Source organism: Notolabrus celidotus, chromosome 4, assembly GCF_009762535.1.
Source record: "Notolabrus celidotus isolate fNotCel1 chromosome 4, fNotCel1.pri, whole genome shotgun sequence".
NCBI lineage: Eukaryota > Metazoa > Chordata > Actinopteri > Labriformes > Labridae > Notolabrus > Notolabrus celidotus.
Genome location: NC_048275.1, coordinates 3,671,248 through 3,689,626, shown reverse-complemented (window position 1 = coordinate 3,689,626; position 18,379 = coordinate 3,671,248). Strand labels below are relative to the sequence as shown.

The 18,379-nt window shown below is 42.9% G+C and overlaps 1 protein-coding gene across 1 annotated transcript in view; it reads left to right on the top strand.

Annotated features, from left to right (window-relative positions):
• The first annotated feature begins 625 nt into the window (after positions 1–625).
• The window catches only part of strn (striatin, calmodulin binding protein), a 45,329-nt gene continuing 27,575 nt past the window's right edge, over positions 626–18,379 (top strand). Inside the window, exon 1 of the mRNA XM_034681689.1 lies at positions 626–972. Coding sequence (XP_034537580.1) covers positions 760–972 — 213 coding nt within the window. The 5' untranslated portion in view covers positions 626–759. The remainder of the gene's footprint in view (positions 973–18,379) is intronic.

The window sequence follows — 18,379 nt, the reverse complement described above, 5'->3', positions numbered from 1 at the left end:
TAAACACAGACATGACTCTGTAGTGGAAGTCACTGCATTAAACACAGACATGACTCTGTAGTGGAGATCACTGCATTTAATCATACAGTTTGTGTAGTGTCCTGTTAACTGTCTTGTGACATTCTGTAATTTTAAATCTTGTTTTTTGTCTTATGTTAATCACCCGCTTTGGGACTATGGATTAAATGTAGATATTGTGCTAATTCTGGCATATTTTTATGGACGCATCCTGTTGAAATGTTTATTAATGTGCATTGACCTAATCAAATAAACTCAAATAAAGTTTAATAAATAAAGAAGTTTAATAGAAGTACTTCACCAAAATAATATGAAGCTGTTACATAAGTCCTACCATTAAAAAAGTGCATTCATTTAAGACACATATCTCCAATTATCTTCTTTTGCAGTTCAGAAATTGAGTCAGTTTCTCACTTATTTTGTGAATATATTTATTCTTATTGGTTGTGGATTAAAATGATACTTTTAAAGGGTGTAAAAGATGTAGAAATATTCAAAATAAGACTTAAACCCCGCCTCCGGGGAGTCTCGGTGTCAGGATCGAGCGCCTCCTCCAGCTCCATGTGGGCGTGGCCGTGGTCTCTGACGTCACTGAATGACAGCTAGCTGTCAGAAAGTGAGTTCATTCCCCGGAGCCGAGCAGACCGAGCAGACCGAGCACACCGACCGTTTCTGCCCTTCCGTCGGGATCTAGCTCCTCGAACCAGCGACACACCGGACGGAGCTTCACCGAGCCCGGCCATGGACGAGCAGGCGGGGCCCGGAGTGTTCTTCAACAACAACAATAACTCTGTTTCCCCGGGAGGAGGCAAAGGACCGCTGCCCGACGGGGACGCAGGGGAGGCGGGCAGGGCGCAGTACAGCATCCCGGGGATCCTGCACTTCCTGCAGCACGAGTGGGCCCGGTTCGAGGTGGAGCGGGCTCAGTGGGAGGTGGAGCGGGCAGAACTACAGGTAAGACCCGGCTGTTTGATCCAGACCCGGCCTGGTGTCAGGGACAGACCCGCAGAGCTCCTTAAAGAGGCGCGAGCTCACATTCTGTTTGTTCTGTTAGCATGTTAGCTAGGTAGCATTAGCATTAGCCCCCCTGACTGACCGACGGAGGGGCGAAACTTTAACAACATGAGACCTCTTTATTATTTAAACACTTAAATATCACATTAAATAACTTAAAGATATTTAATATTATTTTTAAATAAAGTCAATTATGTTAAAAATATATATTTAAGGTCAAACTGGGACATATTTAGCCTTTTTAACCGTTACTACTTATATTTATGAGTAGAAATAAGTATTTTATTAATGTAGAAAATGTTTCTTTAATAATTTAATATTTTCTAAACATATATTTAACATTATGTATTATTACATAATATCAGCACAGCCATAGTGAAGCTACAGGCCCAAACCTAAGGTGTGAGGACAACACGATATTCGATATTATTATCGTTATTTCCATTATCTTATTTTGAATTTATAATGTTTATTTTGAACATGTAAAAATAGTAAAATAATGTCAAGTAATAATAAACAAAGACAGACACTAAAAAAAGTAAAATAATAATAAACATCATCAAAATAATACATTGTATCATCACTAATATGAAAATAAATAAATACATTCAGGAGCGTTTATTTTTCACTGCTAGCTTAGCACCGATAAATCTGAATGTAGCTGAGCCAAGTGGCAACTAGGGATGCACCGATCCGATCTTGGTATCGGATATCGGCTAGATCGAATATCGGTGTCAAAGAGCTGATATATAGTGCCGATCCATATGACAGATCTATTCATCTCAGTTCTATGCTTTTCTGTGTTTACAACAGAAGCCAATTCCTCTCATGCACTGCTGAGGTTTACAGTTGAATTGTGATATCTGTTGGTTATGAAGATTTACTCAACAAACTGCTGGTACACATTTATAATCTCTTGAATAATGATACTGTCAGTTTAAAAATGTTCATTTTATTTTGGTTTACAAAGTCAGAAAAGCCTGAAGTTGCCAAAACATGATTCTATCCTCACATTAAGGAATAGAGATTGTTAAATCAAAACCAGGATCGGATCGGCTAGTATCGTTATCGGCAGATACCAAAGCCCAGGTATGGATATCGGTATCGGGATCTAGAGAGTAGGATCGGTGCATCCCAAGCGGCAACCTCCGGTCTAAAGATATGAGTCCAATGCAGAAATGTTAAAAACTGCAGTTCATTGAGGATCCACTTGAGGCTGGCTCCGGAAGTACCAGAAACCACATACACACCGATTCAAAGAAGCCGATCTTTACAGCAGAAATAAACATGTTTACAGTCTGGTTCAAAAGACGAGTGTAGTCTGGATAGCTCATTTCTCGATCGGCACACACTGTACGGGGTGATTTTTTTCTAACGTGGCAATTTCGAAGATATTAAGATTACAAGTCTTCCAATGAGAGGCACAGCTGACTTGATTGACAGGCGGGAACACTGTAGCTGTTGGAGAGGAGGCTCAAAGCCCGCCTCCTTTACGTCACAATTGCTTACTTTCTACATTTATCAGGAAGTCGTCATTTATGTAGATTTATCATCTGTTGACGGTCTGAGTGGAGGCTGGGCTGTTATCCTCTATATCAGCACTGATGGAATGCCTCCCGACCAATCAGATTACTTGTTTTAGAGCTAACAGGTGTGTATTCACATTATGGATATTGACGTTTAGACAGTGCAATGTTTAAAGCTCCTGTAAGTAACTTTCAGTCTGTTTTGACTTTGGCGCCCCCTGTGGACAAAGCAGACCTCTTCTCTCTTTGCTAATATCGTCATGGACATGTCGGTCATAAAGAGGCATCAGTATTAATTCCAGTCTTTTTGAATCCAAGCTAAAAATTCCCTACTGTAGCTTTAATTTGAATTATTTCAATTTTTTTTAATAAACGTGGAAATTTCTGTGCAGTCACCAAAAACAGAGTCCTGATTATTAGTTGGTGAAAGAGGAATATACTAGTGTTGATTATTTTTAATGGTTTGATGTTATTTGATCATTTAAATCTCTTGTTTGTTTGTATCTTGACACAAATACACTTTGAATATAGTGGGTTTATTTCAGAATACTAACACAGGGCTGTGTTTTGAGATTATTTAAATTATTGATTAGACTCCTGGCTGTTATCTTAATAAAAACAACTTCAGTGTGTTTGTTAAAATGTTGAAAACAGAGCTAGAATTCCTTCACATGTTCTCATTGTTTGATCGTTTTATAGTTATGTAAGTGGCGAGCTGTCATGGCACAAAAATACCCGAACGTTCGGGGCAGATTCTGTCTCCACGTCATTCTTTTATCAAGGTGTATGCAGCTTGTTCTTCCTGAAGCCTCCGTGTATTGATCTGGAGTTTAGAACCTCTTTAATCTGACTCTAACTCTAGAGTCTGGAAGTCTGATCCAGAGAGCCAGGCTAGTTCAGCTGCAGGTCAGGAAGCTGTACTCCGTGGCTACCTGCCTTCTTGCAGTCAGCTAACGTGATAGTAAAGCACCTCGCCTTGATTCATGGCGTTTCATCTCTGACCCAGAAAGATGACTGCTCAGGAGAGCTTGGTTTAAGTGCTTCGATCTCTGCGGAGCCGTCTGTGCTGACGTGAAGCAAACAGCACACAGGAGGCTGCAGAGTCAGTGTTATTCTGTGTTTACGCTCCTATGTAGCTGCTGCAGCGCCCGGAGACGAGACGTCGTGCTTTTAATTGATCGTATTGATTCAAATATGCACCTTAATCTCAGCTGACTGTGAAGGAAGGCACCACAAAGATAATCTGACACAAACTGGACTCAAAATCACTTCCAGAAACCACGACTCTGTAGTAGAAGTCACTGCATTGACTCAATACCACTCCCAGAAACCACTGAATCTCTAGTGGTAGTCACTGCTTGTGCTGAAAATCACTTCCACTAAAAACAGACGTGACTCTGTAGTGGAAGTCACTGCATGGGCTCCAATGTTCATCAATAAGCCCAATTATGATGCTGAAATGATGCATCAGTGCAACCTTCAGTCATTTTTCAAAATAAAAGCTCACTGCAGGGTAAGGTTTGCACAAACAAGGCGCCTGTGTTTTGGAGTTTTGGTGCAAATAACAAACATTTAAAACAGAAATGAAAGAGAATAAGGAATTCAAAGATGAATTTGTGCACATTTTCAGGGTCAACGAACTGAGTGACTCTGTAGTGGAGGTCACTGCATGGGCTCAACATCACTTCCACTTCCAAATCACACTTACACCCTATCATTAGCTGATTTTATTTTGAGTCAAAGCTTTTATCATCAACGTATCTGGAGAGCATCTTCATCGTTTGAGTGCTGCAACATGTGTCTGATTGTTGTGTGATGAGCAGCTGAAGTTGGTGTGGAGTTTGGGGTCATATTTGAAGGATGCGTCACTTCTGGAATTCTTCAAGTATTGTCAATGCACTTGGATTCAGGTCCAGTTTATTCACCTTTCTTTGATGCTTCTGCAAACATGCTGAATTCTTCTTCTCCCAGTTTGCAGCGTTGTGACAGAAAACATCCAACACGTGAATAAAAACATAAGCTTTGACTGATTTGACCCAGTTCTGATGCCGTAGTTGTCGAATTCCAGCCGAGAGCCAACGCTGACTTTCAGGTTTACTACAGGCGGCTCAGTCAGCAGCCTGACCTCAGCGAACAGAGACCGGAGGGAGACACTGCATTGTTTTCAGATGGATGACGTATCCTCCCCTCGCTGTAGTAGAGCTTTGACTCATCAGGCCCGTGCGCCGAGCTTCCTGTCTGTTGTCGTGAGGCGAGCTTATCAGCAGAGACTGCAGCGAGCGAGCGCAGCAGAGAGAGGCTGCGGGGAGGTTTGTTTGTGGCGGGCAAACTGAGCGCGCTCAAATTTGACTTCTTGTTGCAGTTGCGACATATACGAGTGTGGTTTCTGTTTTGAACATGATCTGACCTGCAGCAGACTCTGACCTGCCTGTAATCATCCTGTAATCCCTGCAGCACAGAGACGATTCAAGAATGAGATCTGTGTTTGTCAGGTTTACTTTCTCTGCAGAGAAACTGTGACGAATCCAGCTTTGAACAGCTTGAATATCCAGGTGCTCAAACAGTAACACTTACTCTACATGCATCTTTAAAATATGCTTTCTTTTTAAAGGACAGCTTCTTTGATTTCTGCAGATTTTTTGGGGCATTTTTAATTCAGTGTTCACACATCCACAGAGCTCCTAAAAACCTCCTGAATTTTAAGGGTTGGTGGCAGGGCATAAAATTAACCTTTTACCTCATCTGCCATTGGCTAGTGATCTCCAAAAGTTTACCCGCCAAATAAAAAAATGATGCCTTATTTGATTTAAAACAGTAACAGCCTCGTCAATTCTCCAGCTCTCTTTGAAACGCCCCAAAGTGGCATTACTCCGTTTATCTGTCTGTTCCTCTTCTTCATCGTCTCCTGCCTCTTTGTTTATCCTTTTTGTTTGTGGTGGCTTCATGCCGGGGATGTGTCACCACCAAGCAGCAACCTCTGGTCTCAAACTATGAAGCCCATGCGGAAGTGTTATAAACTGCAGTTCATTGAGCGTCCACTAGAGGCTGGCTGCAGAAACACCGGAAACCACATAGACATGAATGGGAAAAAGACGATCTTTGCAGCATTTGTAAACATGTTTACAGCCTGGTTCAAAAAACAGCTTGGCTCTACGTAGCTAATCTTTCTATCGGCACACACTGTACGGGGGGTGAATTTTTTTCTAACGCGACGGTTCAGAAGATATTAAGATTACGAGTCTTTGCCCAAATAAGGACATGACTGACTTGACTCCCAGTCGGAAAAACATAGCTGTTGGCTAGGAGGCTCAAACCCCGCCTCCTTACATCACACTTTGACTGGTTGAGTTCTGCATTTCCAATATGGCTGCCGCCGTCGATTGGCTTCAAAACAGCTCTCAGGAACAGATGGGTGACGTCACGGATACTACCTCCATTATTTATACAGTCTCTGGGCGCCACATCTTCCTCAAAACGCTCCTCCCGTCGTGCTTCTTCAAGCAAAGGGAATGAATAGAACTGCAGTAGCTGACGTCACGCCGTATCAAAGTACAGATCGCCTCGAGGGTCAAAATAGCCTGACCGTTGGCAGACATGGGGGAAATCAAAACCTCACATGAAATACAACATTTACCAAAGGCCACTGGTGGGTGTGTGTGTTTTTGTTTTACACGCCAAACAAATTTTTTACCCGCCATTGGTGCTTGGCGGGTGTTAAATGTACGCCCTGTTGGCGGTATGTGTGAATGCAAACAGCTTTACATGGATATTTTCCTTCCACCCTGCTGGTTTTATTCCTGCAAGAAGCCCAATGACGTCTGTTTTGTGCGACTGGTGCAGACGAGGAAGAGCGACCTGTTAGTGTGTGATTTGAGAACTTTGAGTTTGGAGGAGGAGGACTGACCGGGCTTTCTTTACCTGTAAGATCCCTCACCTCCTGGTCTTGATAACACTGCTACTCTCAGACAACGAGACAGAACGATGAAGTGCAAACCTAACACACAGAGGATCATGTATAAAGCAAACACCCTGCTGCCGCCTACAGAAGCTTTAACAATGTACACAAAGTGATTTCACAGCTCAGTGGAGTCTCTCCTCCCAGGATTTACTTTATCTTGTTGAATGGAAGACGGTTGGAGCCGTGTTTCCAGTCTCTGTGTGTCAGGAAGGTGAAGCTCTGTGATCGTAGGAATGTCGTCCAGCCAGCCTGTTAGGTCGCGTTTCGGAGCCGCTCCTCTCCTCGGGAACTGTACGACTGTTCCTCCTCCTCCTCCTCCTCCTCCTGCTGCTCCTTCTCCTGCTTCTGTTTGTGTGCAGCGCTCATGCTGCAACAAGTTTCGAAGCCGACGTTAATAACCACTTTAAATCTGACAGGTAGTGATTGTTGCTGCCAGTAATTAATGAGTTAATCTTACATCACTTTAGTCTTTTAAGACTAAAGTGATGACAAAATTAAAACGGACGTTGTGTTTTCATGACGTTCACAGAGAGAGAATGAAAATGATAGTCAGGACAGAAGGAAGACAAAAGTAGATTTGAATGCAAGACTTGAAAGATATCACTACACCGGTGTTCTGTTGAGTTTTGCTCCCTTGTTAACTAATGCTACCGTAGCGCTAGCATTATTTGCTATGTTTTTAATGCTCATTGAAGACATAAAAAAGGGGTAAATATACTGTAAGAAAAAAGGCAAGCTCGTTTTGGTTCTTTGTTGTTTGTCACTTCCAAAAACATCTGACTCTGTAGTGGAAGTCACCGCATGGACTCAAAATCACTTCAATGATATGCTGACTCTATAATACAAGTCACTGCATAGATTTAAAACCACTCCCAAAAACCACTGACTCTATAGTGGAAGTCACTACATTGGCTAAAAATCGCTACCAATAAAAACAGAGATGACTCTGTAGTGGAAGTCACTGCATGGAATCAAAATCACTCCAGTGATATGCTGACTTTGTAGTTGAAGTCACTGCATAGATTTAAAATCACTCTCCAAAATCACTGACTCTGTAAGTGGAATTTAATGCATGGGCTCAAAATCACTTCCATTCAAACAGGCCTGACTCTGTAGTGGAAGTCACTGCATGGGCTCAAAGTCACTTCCATTCAAACAGGCCTGACTCTGTAGTGGAAGTCACTGCATGGGCTCAAAATCACTTCCATTCAAACAGGCCTGACTCTGTAGTGGAAGTCACTGCATGGGCTCAAAATCACTTCCATTCAAACAGGCCTGACTCTGTAGTGGAAGTCACTGCATGGAATCAAAATCACTCTAATAATATGCTGACTCTGTAGTGGAAGTCAATACATTGGCTAAAAATCGCTTCCATTAAAAACAGACATGACTCTGTAGTGGAAGTCACTGCATGGGCTCAAAGTCACTCCTAGAAACCCCTCACTGTGTCCCTGCATCCATGAATGCAGGTTAAAACAGACCCATGAAAAGAGAAAACCATATATGAACATGATCCAGAAACTTCGGCGATTCCTCACAGATCTTTTCCAGGCGCGATGACGGAGGTCGAGTCGAGTTACGCCCCGCACCGGCCGGGCAGCGCTCCAGAGAGCTTCACCAGCCCTCCAGTTATGGGGAAATCCCTGCTCTGTAGAGTATCTGCTTCCAGCAGTCTCTGTCAGCAGCCAGAATCTGACACCAGGAGAAGGTTGAAGGTGACTCAGGGTGTAAGGTGGCTCTGTGTGGGTGCAGACTGAAACGTGGACCCACTTTTCTCTCCAGGATAGAAGTGTGTTTGTGTGTTTCTGGAGGAAAAGCTCAGACCATGAGTGAGCTCATTATGTGGCCTGTGTTACTAGATTACTTATCTCCATGTTGTGGAGACCACAGCTTGAATTAACCTGCCTCAGCTCTGTAACTTATCACTGCGACCTCATGTTTACTTTTACTAATGGGAGAGCCCGAGGCGTGTGGAGCTGATGGTGCAGCAGTAAGCAGTACTGCAGCAGGAGCAGCTCATACAGTGGCATGCAGGAATGGGTGTCACCATCATTCCTTGTTCTACGTCCGCCCTCGAGCTGCAGTTATTTTTGTTTGCCCACACAGCGTGCGCCTCAGAGTGGGAAAGTACTAAAACACCAGAGTACATGCTTCCTCACTCAGAGGCAGTCACAGCTCACTCCATGGTGTTCCTCTGAGGCACTGACGTGGAAACTAGGAGAGCTACACAACATATAAAACATGCAGGTGTCACAAGTTAATATATTCAATCATTTTAAATTATATAAAGTATTATTTAAAAAAAATCTTTTTTAGAGCTATAATATTTTATCTAATTTATATTAAACATACATTCATTTAAATCAAAATTGCATAAAAGTAAATTTGAAAGATATAGATATATAACTTTATTACATTCTAGTATATTTTTAGTGTATATAAATTCAGCAAAAACTGTATTTTTGACCAGTTTTATCTAAATTATGTAATATTTCATTGGTTTGGTAATTTTTCAAATTAGATTTTTTTGGTGAATTTTCATTCATATACAGTATATTCTAAAAACAGTGTATATTTTGTAAAATTGTATTTTATCTCTAGGGTTTAAGTACATTTTTATAATATAAATATTTTGTTTGTGTATACATTTTTGTCGTATATATTTTATTTTGTCTCAAGTATTTTCCAGAATTTTACCATTTAATTCTGTCAGATCTTATTTATTTATAGAGTATTGTTGTATATTTTTAATTGGTATATTCTGTCAGTGTTTTATAGATTTTATAGATTTTAATTTATATACATCCTATTCTAGTTTGGTAAAACAATAGTATATTCTTCATATATCATACTGATTTTAATTTTTAAAATCGTATCTACAGGTCGTCCTCTGATAATTGTATTGTTGAATTTTTAGTGATTTAACAAATATTACAGTAATTTGAATATTCAGTTTATTCACAGATACAGATTTAAATTATATAAAATCTGTTGTGATTGTAAACTTATTTTTATGGCACAGATTTTTGATTTTATTGCAAACAAAGTATTTAACTTTTTTTTGGTTTATCTTAAAGATGAAACAAAGACATTTTATTTTACATAAAATAAAATATCATTTTACAGTTACTGAAATAATGTAATAGTGTATTTTCTTTAGAAATATTTCAGATTTAACATTTTGCTGTATTTTGAATCCATTGTTGTATATTTTGATGGTGTATTTTGCTTCAGTTATTGCTCCATGTTTTATCATGGTGTCTAATTGGTGTGTTTAAATGCAGCAGCTCATCGATGAGATGCAGTTTCTCTCACATATCGAGTGTGTATTCACGGTCTACTTCCTGTCCCCATGCATTGCCTCGTTAATCTGTCCCGTAACGGTTCAGGATCAATTATATATCAATCAGTCGATCTATAAGCTCTGCAGAGTCCGTCCTCTCAGTGAAACTCTGGGTTTAAAAGCGTTTGTGTTTTTAATGCTTATTGAAGACATAAAAAAGGGGTAAATATACTGTAAGAAAAAAGGCAAGCTCGTTTTGGTTCTTTATTGTTTGTCACTTCCAAAAACATCTGACTCTGTAGTGGAAGTCACCGCATGGACTCAAAATCAGTTCAATGATATGCTGACTTTGTAGTTGAAGTCACTGCATAGTCTTAAAATCACTCCCAAAAACCACTGACTCTATAGTGGAAGTCACTACATTGGCTAAAAATCGCTTCCAATAAAAACAGAGATGACTCTGTAGTGGAAGTCACTGCATGGAATCAAAATCACTCCAATGATATGCTGACTTTGTAGTTGAAGTCACTGCATAGATTTAAAATCACTCCCCAAAATCACTGACTCTGTAAGTGGAATTTAATGCATGGGCTCAAAATCACTTCCATTCAAACAGGCCTGACTCTGTAGTGGAAGTCACTGCATGGAATCAAAATCACTCCAATAATATGCTGACTCTGTAGTGGAAGTCAATACATTGGCTAAAAATCGCTTTCATTAAAAACAGACATGACTCTGTAGTGGAAGTCACTGCATGGGCTCAAAGTCACTCCTAGAAACCCCTCACTGTGTCCCTGCATCCATGAATGCAGGTTAAAACAGACCCATGAAAAGAGAAAACCATATATGAACATGATCCAGAAACTACTTCCTGTCCCCATGCATTGCCTCGTTAATCTGTCCCGTAACGGTTCAGGATCAATAATATATCAATCAGTCGATCTATAAGCTCTGCAGAGTCCGTCCTCTCAGTGAAACTCTGAGTTTAAAAGCGTTTGTGTTTTCGCAGTGAGCCGGTCTGAAGGGACTCTCTGTTTATTAACTGAAGTCTGCTCCTCTGAGCTTCACTCTGCCGTCCCTGTTGGTCACACCAGATCCTTTCTGCGTGCTGTCGGCCTGTTAATTCTCACTTACAGCCTTCGTCTGTCTGCGTGGGCGTGTGGGACAGCTGCCTGTTTGTGCCACAAAGTTGCTTGCTTCCCCGAGTTTTACAGTAAATTTGAGGTCACCGGTCTGTGGGAGTCGTGAATCGGTTTACTCACCAGATAAAGCGTTGAAAATGGAGACGTTGTTTTCCCTCCTTCTGATTGCACCGCAGTGTTTTCCTGCTTTGGAGTCCATTTTAGAGCCGGCTTGATTATTATGACTTCCCAGGTCCAGTTTGTTTTGCACCTCCCTGCAAGTTATCTATTATCAATCATTCAATCAATCTTTATTTATAAAGCGCCAAATCACAACAAATTATCCTCAGACTCTTTCCAAACAGAGCAGGTCTAGACCGTACTCTATGTTCTGTTATTAACAAAGACCCAACATCAAGACAGGATCAGATCCAGTCCCATCTTCCAGACAGGACTCAGTCTGATCTCATCTTAATCCACCATGAGCAGAGCACTTTACAGCATTTAGCAAGTTACAGTGGCAAGGACAAACTTCCTTTAACAGGCAGAAACCTCCAGCAGGACCAGACTCATGTTAGACACACATCTGCACAGAGATCTGCTGAGACCGTGTTGGAGAGAGGGATAGAGGGAGATGAAGAGAGAGAGAGAGGTGATAGTGGAGAGACGGATAGTAGTAGTTGTAGCAGCTGGAGTCTGGCACGTCCACAGCAGCAGAGATCCAGAGGAACCTACGAGACAAGGGAGCTCAGGGACTCCAGAAAGGTCTATGGTTAGTAACTTTAATGGGACAGGAAGAGTTAAAGTAAGAGACAGGCAGAGAGAGGAGAGAGAGGGAAAGACAGGATCCCAGTGTGTCAGTCTAAGCCTATAGCAGCATAACTAAGAGCTGGTCCAAGCCTGATCCAGCTCTAACTATAAGCTTTATCAAAAAGGAAAGTTTGAAGCCTACTCTTAAAAGTAGAGAGGGTGTCTGACTCCCGGACCCTGACTGGTAGATGATTCCAAAGGAGAGGGGCCTGATAACTGAAGGCCTGACCTCCCATACTACTTTTAGAGACTTTAGGTACGATGAGCAGGCCTGCATGTTGGGAGCGTAGTGTTCTAGAGGGGTAATAGGGCACTATGAGTACCGTCGCTTTCGTCGATGTCGTATCTCCTTCACTGACCAATGAAAATGAAGAGGGGGCGGGGCTTTTCACAGCTACAATCTAGGTTTAGAGACTTCCACTAAAGCCAGCTCTGGTTAACAAATCTCCTCTTGACTTTAGAGACTTTACGATGTGACAGTGTTGCATCGGTCACCACCGTGTTGCTATGTTTTGTTTACCTGTCGTTTCCTGGTCACTATTTCACACATGATACACTCAGCAGAGATAGAAGGACGCATAGTAAGATGTCTCACTCTGCAGCAGTTAAACTCCGGAATACAGTCTTATATCTTTGCACGGCATGAGAAATGAACTGCTTTAAGATGATTGAGGAGTTTGTGCATGCTGAGTTATTTAAATGCCACCTGTCCGGCGAGATCTCCTGCGATGCTCTGATGTATTGTCGCTCAGGGCGGCGTAAATTGATCTTCTTTCAATTAACTGATGGTATCTATTCATTGTGGAAGGAGGGTGTTTGTGCACGCAGCACGAAGGCGCATGAGGATTAAAAAACAAACGTCTCATGGCGTTGAATCTCCGTCTCTTTGCAGTGCGTCTTATCTCTCTGATGCAAAGCTGCAGTGTGTCTCTTCAACATGCCTCCGCCGGGACCACACCTTACTCTCAGACAACATATTAGTCAGAGAAAATGCTGATGCAGTACTGTATGTGAGTGCGTGTGCGCCAAAGCCTTATGTAATATTAATGCAGCACATGGGATGCAGCACCCTCGTCCTCAAGGAGCCCATCGCGCTGCCTTTGTTTGCACCCCTGTAAGGTAGCACCGTGGTGCCAACCTGACGTGACGGCAAAGTGTAAAATGAAGCTCAAGTGGAAACTCGTGATGAGGTGTGAACAGCAGATGTGTGTGTGAAGGTTCAGGAGGTTCAGGAGGTGAGGGGAGATCTATTTTTGCTTGGGAGGATTTTCTTTGTTTCATGCGTGTCGTGCAGTGGAAGAGATCTGTGTGAAATCCTGGTTTCTGCAGGATCTTATTCTGACTTTGACCCTCAGAGCAGTCCTGAGTCTGAGCCCAGCGTACACAGGAGCAGGCAGGATCGATGTCTGCATTTGAAGGACTGAGCTCCGGGTCCTCAGTTCTTCACTGGAGAGGAAAAACTGAGCAGTGGATTACGCTAAGCACTTTGTTTGATACTCACACTGACAGTCTGAGGTGGATGTGAAAGCAGTTCCTGAAGTAACCTTTAAAAGGCTGAAGAGGGAAGACATTATGATAGTGCCGAAAAATGCAGTTCATCAGTCGTCCACTTGAGGCTGGCTCCCAAAGTGAGTCAGTCCCCATTAGACCCCATGTTAAAATGTTCAACTTTACACCGGATTTAAAAACTGTTTTGATAACATGATTGGTCGCTAAATCTAGTTTTTGCTAGCTAAACTCACCTGCTTACACTATATTAAGCTTACTTCTTATTTAAGTCATGTTTGGGTGAGAGGTGGGAGTGGCTTACTGTTGTGGTCGTCCCTCAAAGACACATGATAAAGGCTGTCTTAGGGCCTGTTTCCACTAACACTAACTTTTGTTTTGGTAGCACCAACTTAGTTCTTCTTTCTCTTCGCCTTTTTGGTTACGCTTGTGACTTTAGCACATGCAGAGCTCTCTCTGCTTTGTCACAATGACTCTTGCAATGATAAAATGATCTTTATGGGCTCTAACACTTTACCTAGTTGCCATTTTAGGGCCTGTGTCCACTAACAGAATTATTTTGCCCTGGCACCAACTTCTTCTGTCTTCTTTCTCTTCACCTTTTTGTTTACACTTGTGACTTTTGCACATGCAGAGCTCTCTCTGTTGTCAAAATGCCTCCTGTTATGATCACCTTATCTTTCAAGGACTTTGCCCGCGATACAATCTAAGGACCTGCCTCCACTAAAAGCCTCTTAGTTGCTGGCACCAACTTCTTTTGTCTTGTTTCTCTTTGCCGTCTTTTCATTTATGCTCGTGACTTTGGTGCATGCAGAGCACTCTGTTGTCACAATACCTCTTGTTATAACAAAGTTATAAGGCAATCTTAGGGCCCGTTTCCACAAACCAATTCTTTTGTCTTATTTCACTTTGCCTTTTTGTTAAATGCACAGACTTTTGCAGATGCAGAGCGCTCTGCTCTCATTGGTCAACTTTACTGACGTGACAGAGCACATAATGAGAAATCAAACATGCTAGACTTCCTGTCTGGAGGTCGGTAGGCGTTATCCTGGTGTTTGTTTGATTAAACGCTCATATTGGGGGTCGCTGGATCAGGCTACAATCGTGCTTCAAACATTTAGTCTGACCTCGGCAATAAGAAGGAAATTTGGGCCTCCAAGCCTGAAGTGTGGATGCTGCTCTTTCATGTGTGCACACAAAAGAGAGGGGAGGTGTGCTCTCCCCGCCTCAGGCTTCGGCATTCCACGTACGCAGGTGGAAGGGCAGGGAGCTCCCAGAACAGAGCCATACCACCAAACATAACTTATTTTGCAGAGAGTGGTCCTGACTGACATGTTTTTATCTGTATTTATATCCTCTGAGGTCACGGTGGTGGTGTTTTAGTGACGTTGAAGGCTCTGTGGATGTTGTGAATCTAACATATGTTGAGTTGTTCAGCCGTACTCAGAGGGTTGGCTAATCTGCGGTGTTTTGTCACAGCCATAGTAACATTTCAGCACCTCTCTCTTCCCCCTCTTGCTTCTCGTGTAATGGCATGCGTGGAATGCACGTCGGGTCGGCCATCATGGTCCTCCTTGGTTTGTGGTAACTAAGAGAGAAAACTCTGGAGTAAAAGGATGTTTGCGTTGTAAATGTAGGATTTACACCGAGCCCCCCTTCTTGTTCCTCCTCCTTCTTCTTCTTCTTCATGCTCTCTGGCATGTGCGACCATTTTGTTTGTGAATGTATGAGTGTGAGTGAATTTTCTTCTACAAATGGAGTGAGCGCAGGCGGCCCGCACAGATGAACTGGGGTTCTCACAGTGTTCACTCTGTCTGGATTAAATGGCCTCATTGTGCTGTAGATGTCTAAGGCGATGACGCAGAACGAGTCTGGAGGAAAACATGTCTGGCATTCGCAAATCTCAGACGACACGGTCCTCTCTAAATATAAACCGTGGTGACATCATGTAGAGTCACCAAACATTCAGGGACTGAGAGTGAAGTTAAAAAGAAGATATGAGATCCTATCTTCTGTGTAATTAACCACCATCAACAACACATGCTTATTGGTTGTGATTATATCATGCTGGTGGTGCGGTGACGGTGAAACTAAAAACAAATGTTTTCCAGCTCAGATTTTCACTGATAGTTTGAAACAATCAGATTTAACACTAAGCTTATGGAAGCTGATAAAGGGGCATGAAATAAATCAGAATAAAAGATGTGTTTAAATTCTTCCCTCAAGCCTGACTCGCACTCCAAGATTTAAAACATCTCCAGATCCGTGCTCTCTCATCCGTCAACACCAACCGGGAAGCTGAAGTCATGTGACCGAGGTTTCCCCTTCTGTAATCTCTGAATCAAGGATTCTCCTCCTCCTCCTCTCCTCATCCATGTTGTCTTTCTGGTCCTCTGAAAACCTCTGACCTGTTGACTCCAGGCCTGGCTCCGCTCATCATGACTTTGGTTTGTTGTTGTAGTTAAGTGAAATACGATCTGGTGATAACACAGAGTGTTTTATTCTGAAAATTAACCGGATGTTTTCATTTCGTTTTGGTGAAACCTGACTTCCTGTCCCGCTCCATCTGCTCTGTTGAGATTGATGCATCGTGCTCCAGCATCCAGAAAAACTAGACATCTTGCGTATCTGCTATGGAGGGCTCTGATTGTCGGAGCTGAGATGGAATAGATCCAGTGGAAGCTAACACATTGACTTGAATTGAAACCTAAGACAAAACGGACACGTATCGGAGTCCACGCTCTCTAAACTGCAAATTTGGGACAATGTCTTGCGGTCAAACGTCACTTAAGAGTAAACAAACATGCCGTATATCGTTGGTTGTCCTGCTAACTGTTTAGCTAACTGGTACATAAACAAACGTCCATCTAACTTGTTGTGCTTCCTTCTTTCTACCTATGGAGGAACTAGTCAGCTCACACTGGGGTCTAGTTGTAATAAAAGATCCCACCTGAATCATTTGTTTACTTCCCTCTCCAACGACCAACCTGCTTCTCATTCCTCCTCTGTCCAGCCCTGTGCTGTGGACGGCCACCCCGTGCTCCATGTCTCTCTCTCTCAGACACACTAAGGAGCCCTTATCCAGCAGCCCAATAATGCAGGCAGTGTGAGGCCGGGAATTAAATGCTTCCTGTGTCTCTTTATGGCCCGAGTTGACTCATTGCATTCCTCCCAAGGTTAATGTTTGATGGAGGAGAGATGGCGAGCCAGGGATTCACAGAGCTGCACTCTTCTCTGTCTCTGGCACCGCGGGACGCCCGAGGTCTGTGTGCTTCATGTGGATGAAGAAGGGAACAGTCGATCGATGTATCAGTCAGTGCTGATTTATTGTTTTAACTTAGTGACGGTGAAAGTCTAAGGCGGACGATGAAGCCAAAAACTGCGGTACCTCCAATGGCCACTTGAGGCTGGCTTTGCTCTGCAACACATCGGGGGCTTGACTCGCCCTGTTTGGAGACCTTTGGATTCTGATCTGTTACAGCACCAGATCTGATAGGTTTCTATTCTAGTCAATGTGTTAACTTCCACTGGATCCTCTCCATTGCGTTCCTGCTCCGTCTCAGTTCCGACAATCTGAGCCCTCCACAGCAGTGACGCAAGACCGGAGCCAGAGCATGACGCATCAATCTCAACAGAGCAGATGGAGCGGGACAGGAAGTCAGGTTTCACCAAAACGAAATGAAAACATCCGGTTAATTTTCAGAATAAAACACTCTGTGTTATCACCAGATCGTATTTCACTTAACTACAACAACAAACCAAAGTCATGATGAGCGGAGCCAGGCCTGGAGTCAACAGGTCAGAGGTTTTCAGATGACCAGAAAGACAACATGGATGAGGAGAGGAGGAGGAGGAGAATCCTTGATTCAGGAATTACTGTGGGGAAAACCTCGGTCACATGACTCCAGCTGTCCGGCGGTCCTGTTCCGTGCTGCGTTCTGAAAACGCAACCGGTGGGGGTTGACGGACGAGAGAGCACGGAGCCGGACCACAGCGGATTGGAGACAGACTGGACACGGATCAGGTGCAAGTCTTGTGCATCATGCTAGTTTGTGTTTCAATTGGTGAATAGCGTCACAAGTCATGAAGTAGTGACGCAATTTCATTTCATTTCGAGTGCTTTAAGTATTGAATTAACATGTATATGTAGTGCCAGTGTATCAATGAACGTATCAAACAGGTCAGGATGACGTTATATTTCGCCGTATTATTCTATGTGTGACAGCTTTTTGCACAATCTGTGGTTAAAGTTGGTGTATCAACGCACTTTTAATACCTTTTTGGATAAATGGTGAGGTGGACCAGCGCCACTTTAACAGCTTTTTTCCTCTTTAGCTCAGAATCATGTGTTATAAGAAACAGTTACGTACTATTGAGGCACTAAACGTAGCGGAGAGCTGGTTTAATTGAAAAGAAGCCTCAATTTAAGGCAGCAGGTGACCAGCAGAGGGCGATAGCTGGAGTTTCTGCAAACTACCGACACTACCAAAAGATGCGCTCAACTAGCGTACAGGAAGCTGTCATGGTGGCGACAACAGATGGTTCTAGAAGGAGCTACACGTCTGCATAGAAGCTGCACATTGCTGAACACAGTGGAGCACTGTTTGAGTTTTCTGGATTCCACTGTAGCCAAACTCCGCCCTCTTATCCAGATGTAGTCTCTCTGGAAAAAACACAGCACAGGAAGTAGCAGTCTTTGTCTGCATGCGTGTCCACGTTAACATGAGATCCTAGTTTTCTGCTCCACATCACACATGCATTTCCCTGCTATCAGCTTGATGAGGTATTTGTAGATTTTGGCTGCATGTGATGGCGCTCCAGCCCCCCGAGGATGTTTCTCCTCCATTAGATTCGAGTTTGAGCTCCTTTAGAGAGAGAGAGGAGTTAATCTGCGTGCACGCCAAATCCAAACAGTGATAATTCTTCATGTGAAGTATTCGTTTGTGCCCTGGTGCGTGCCTCCTTTTCTCCTCCTGAAAACCTACAACACATCATTTCATATCCGGCTACAGAGGAATCCCTCTCTCTCTCCTTTCTGCACTCTCCGGTATTTCCTGCGTGTTTCTGTCACACAGCTTAAAAATGCACCAGAGGCCTTCTCTGTGAAGTCCGACCTTTGTGTTGTTCTCACTGATACTGGCTC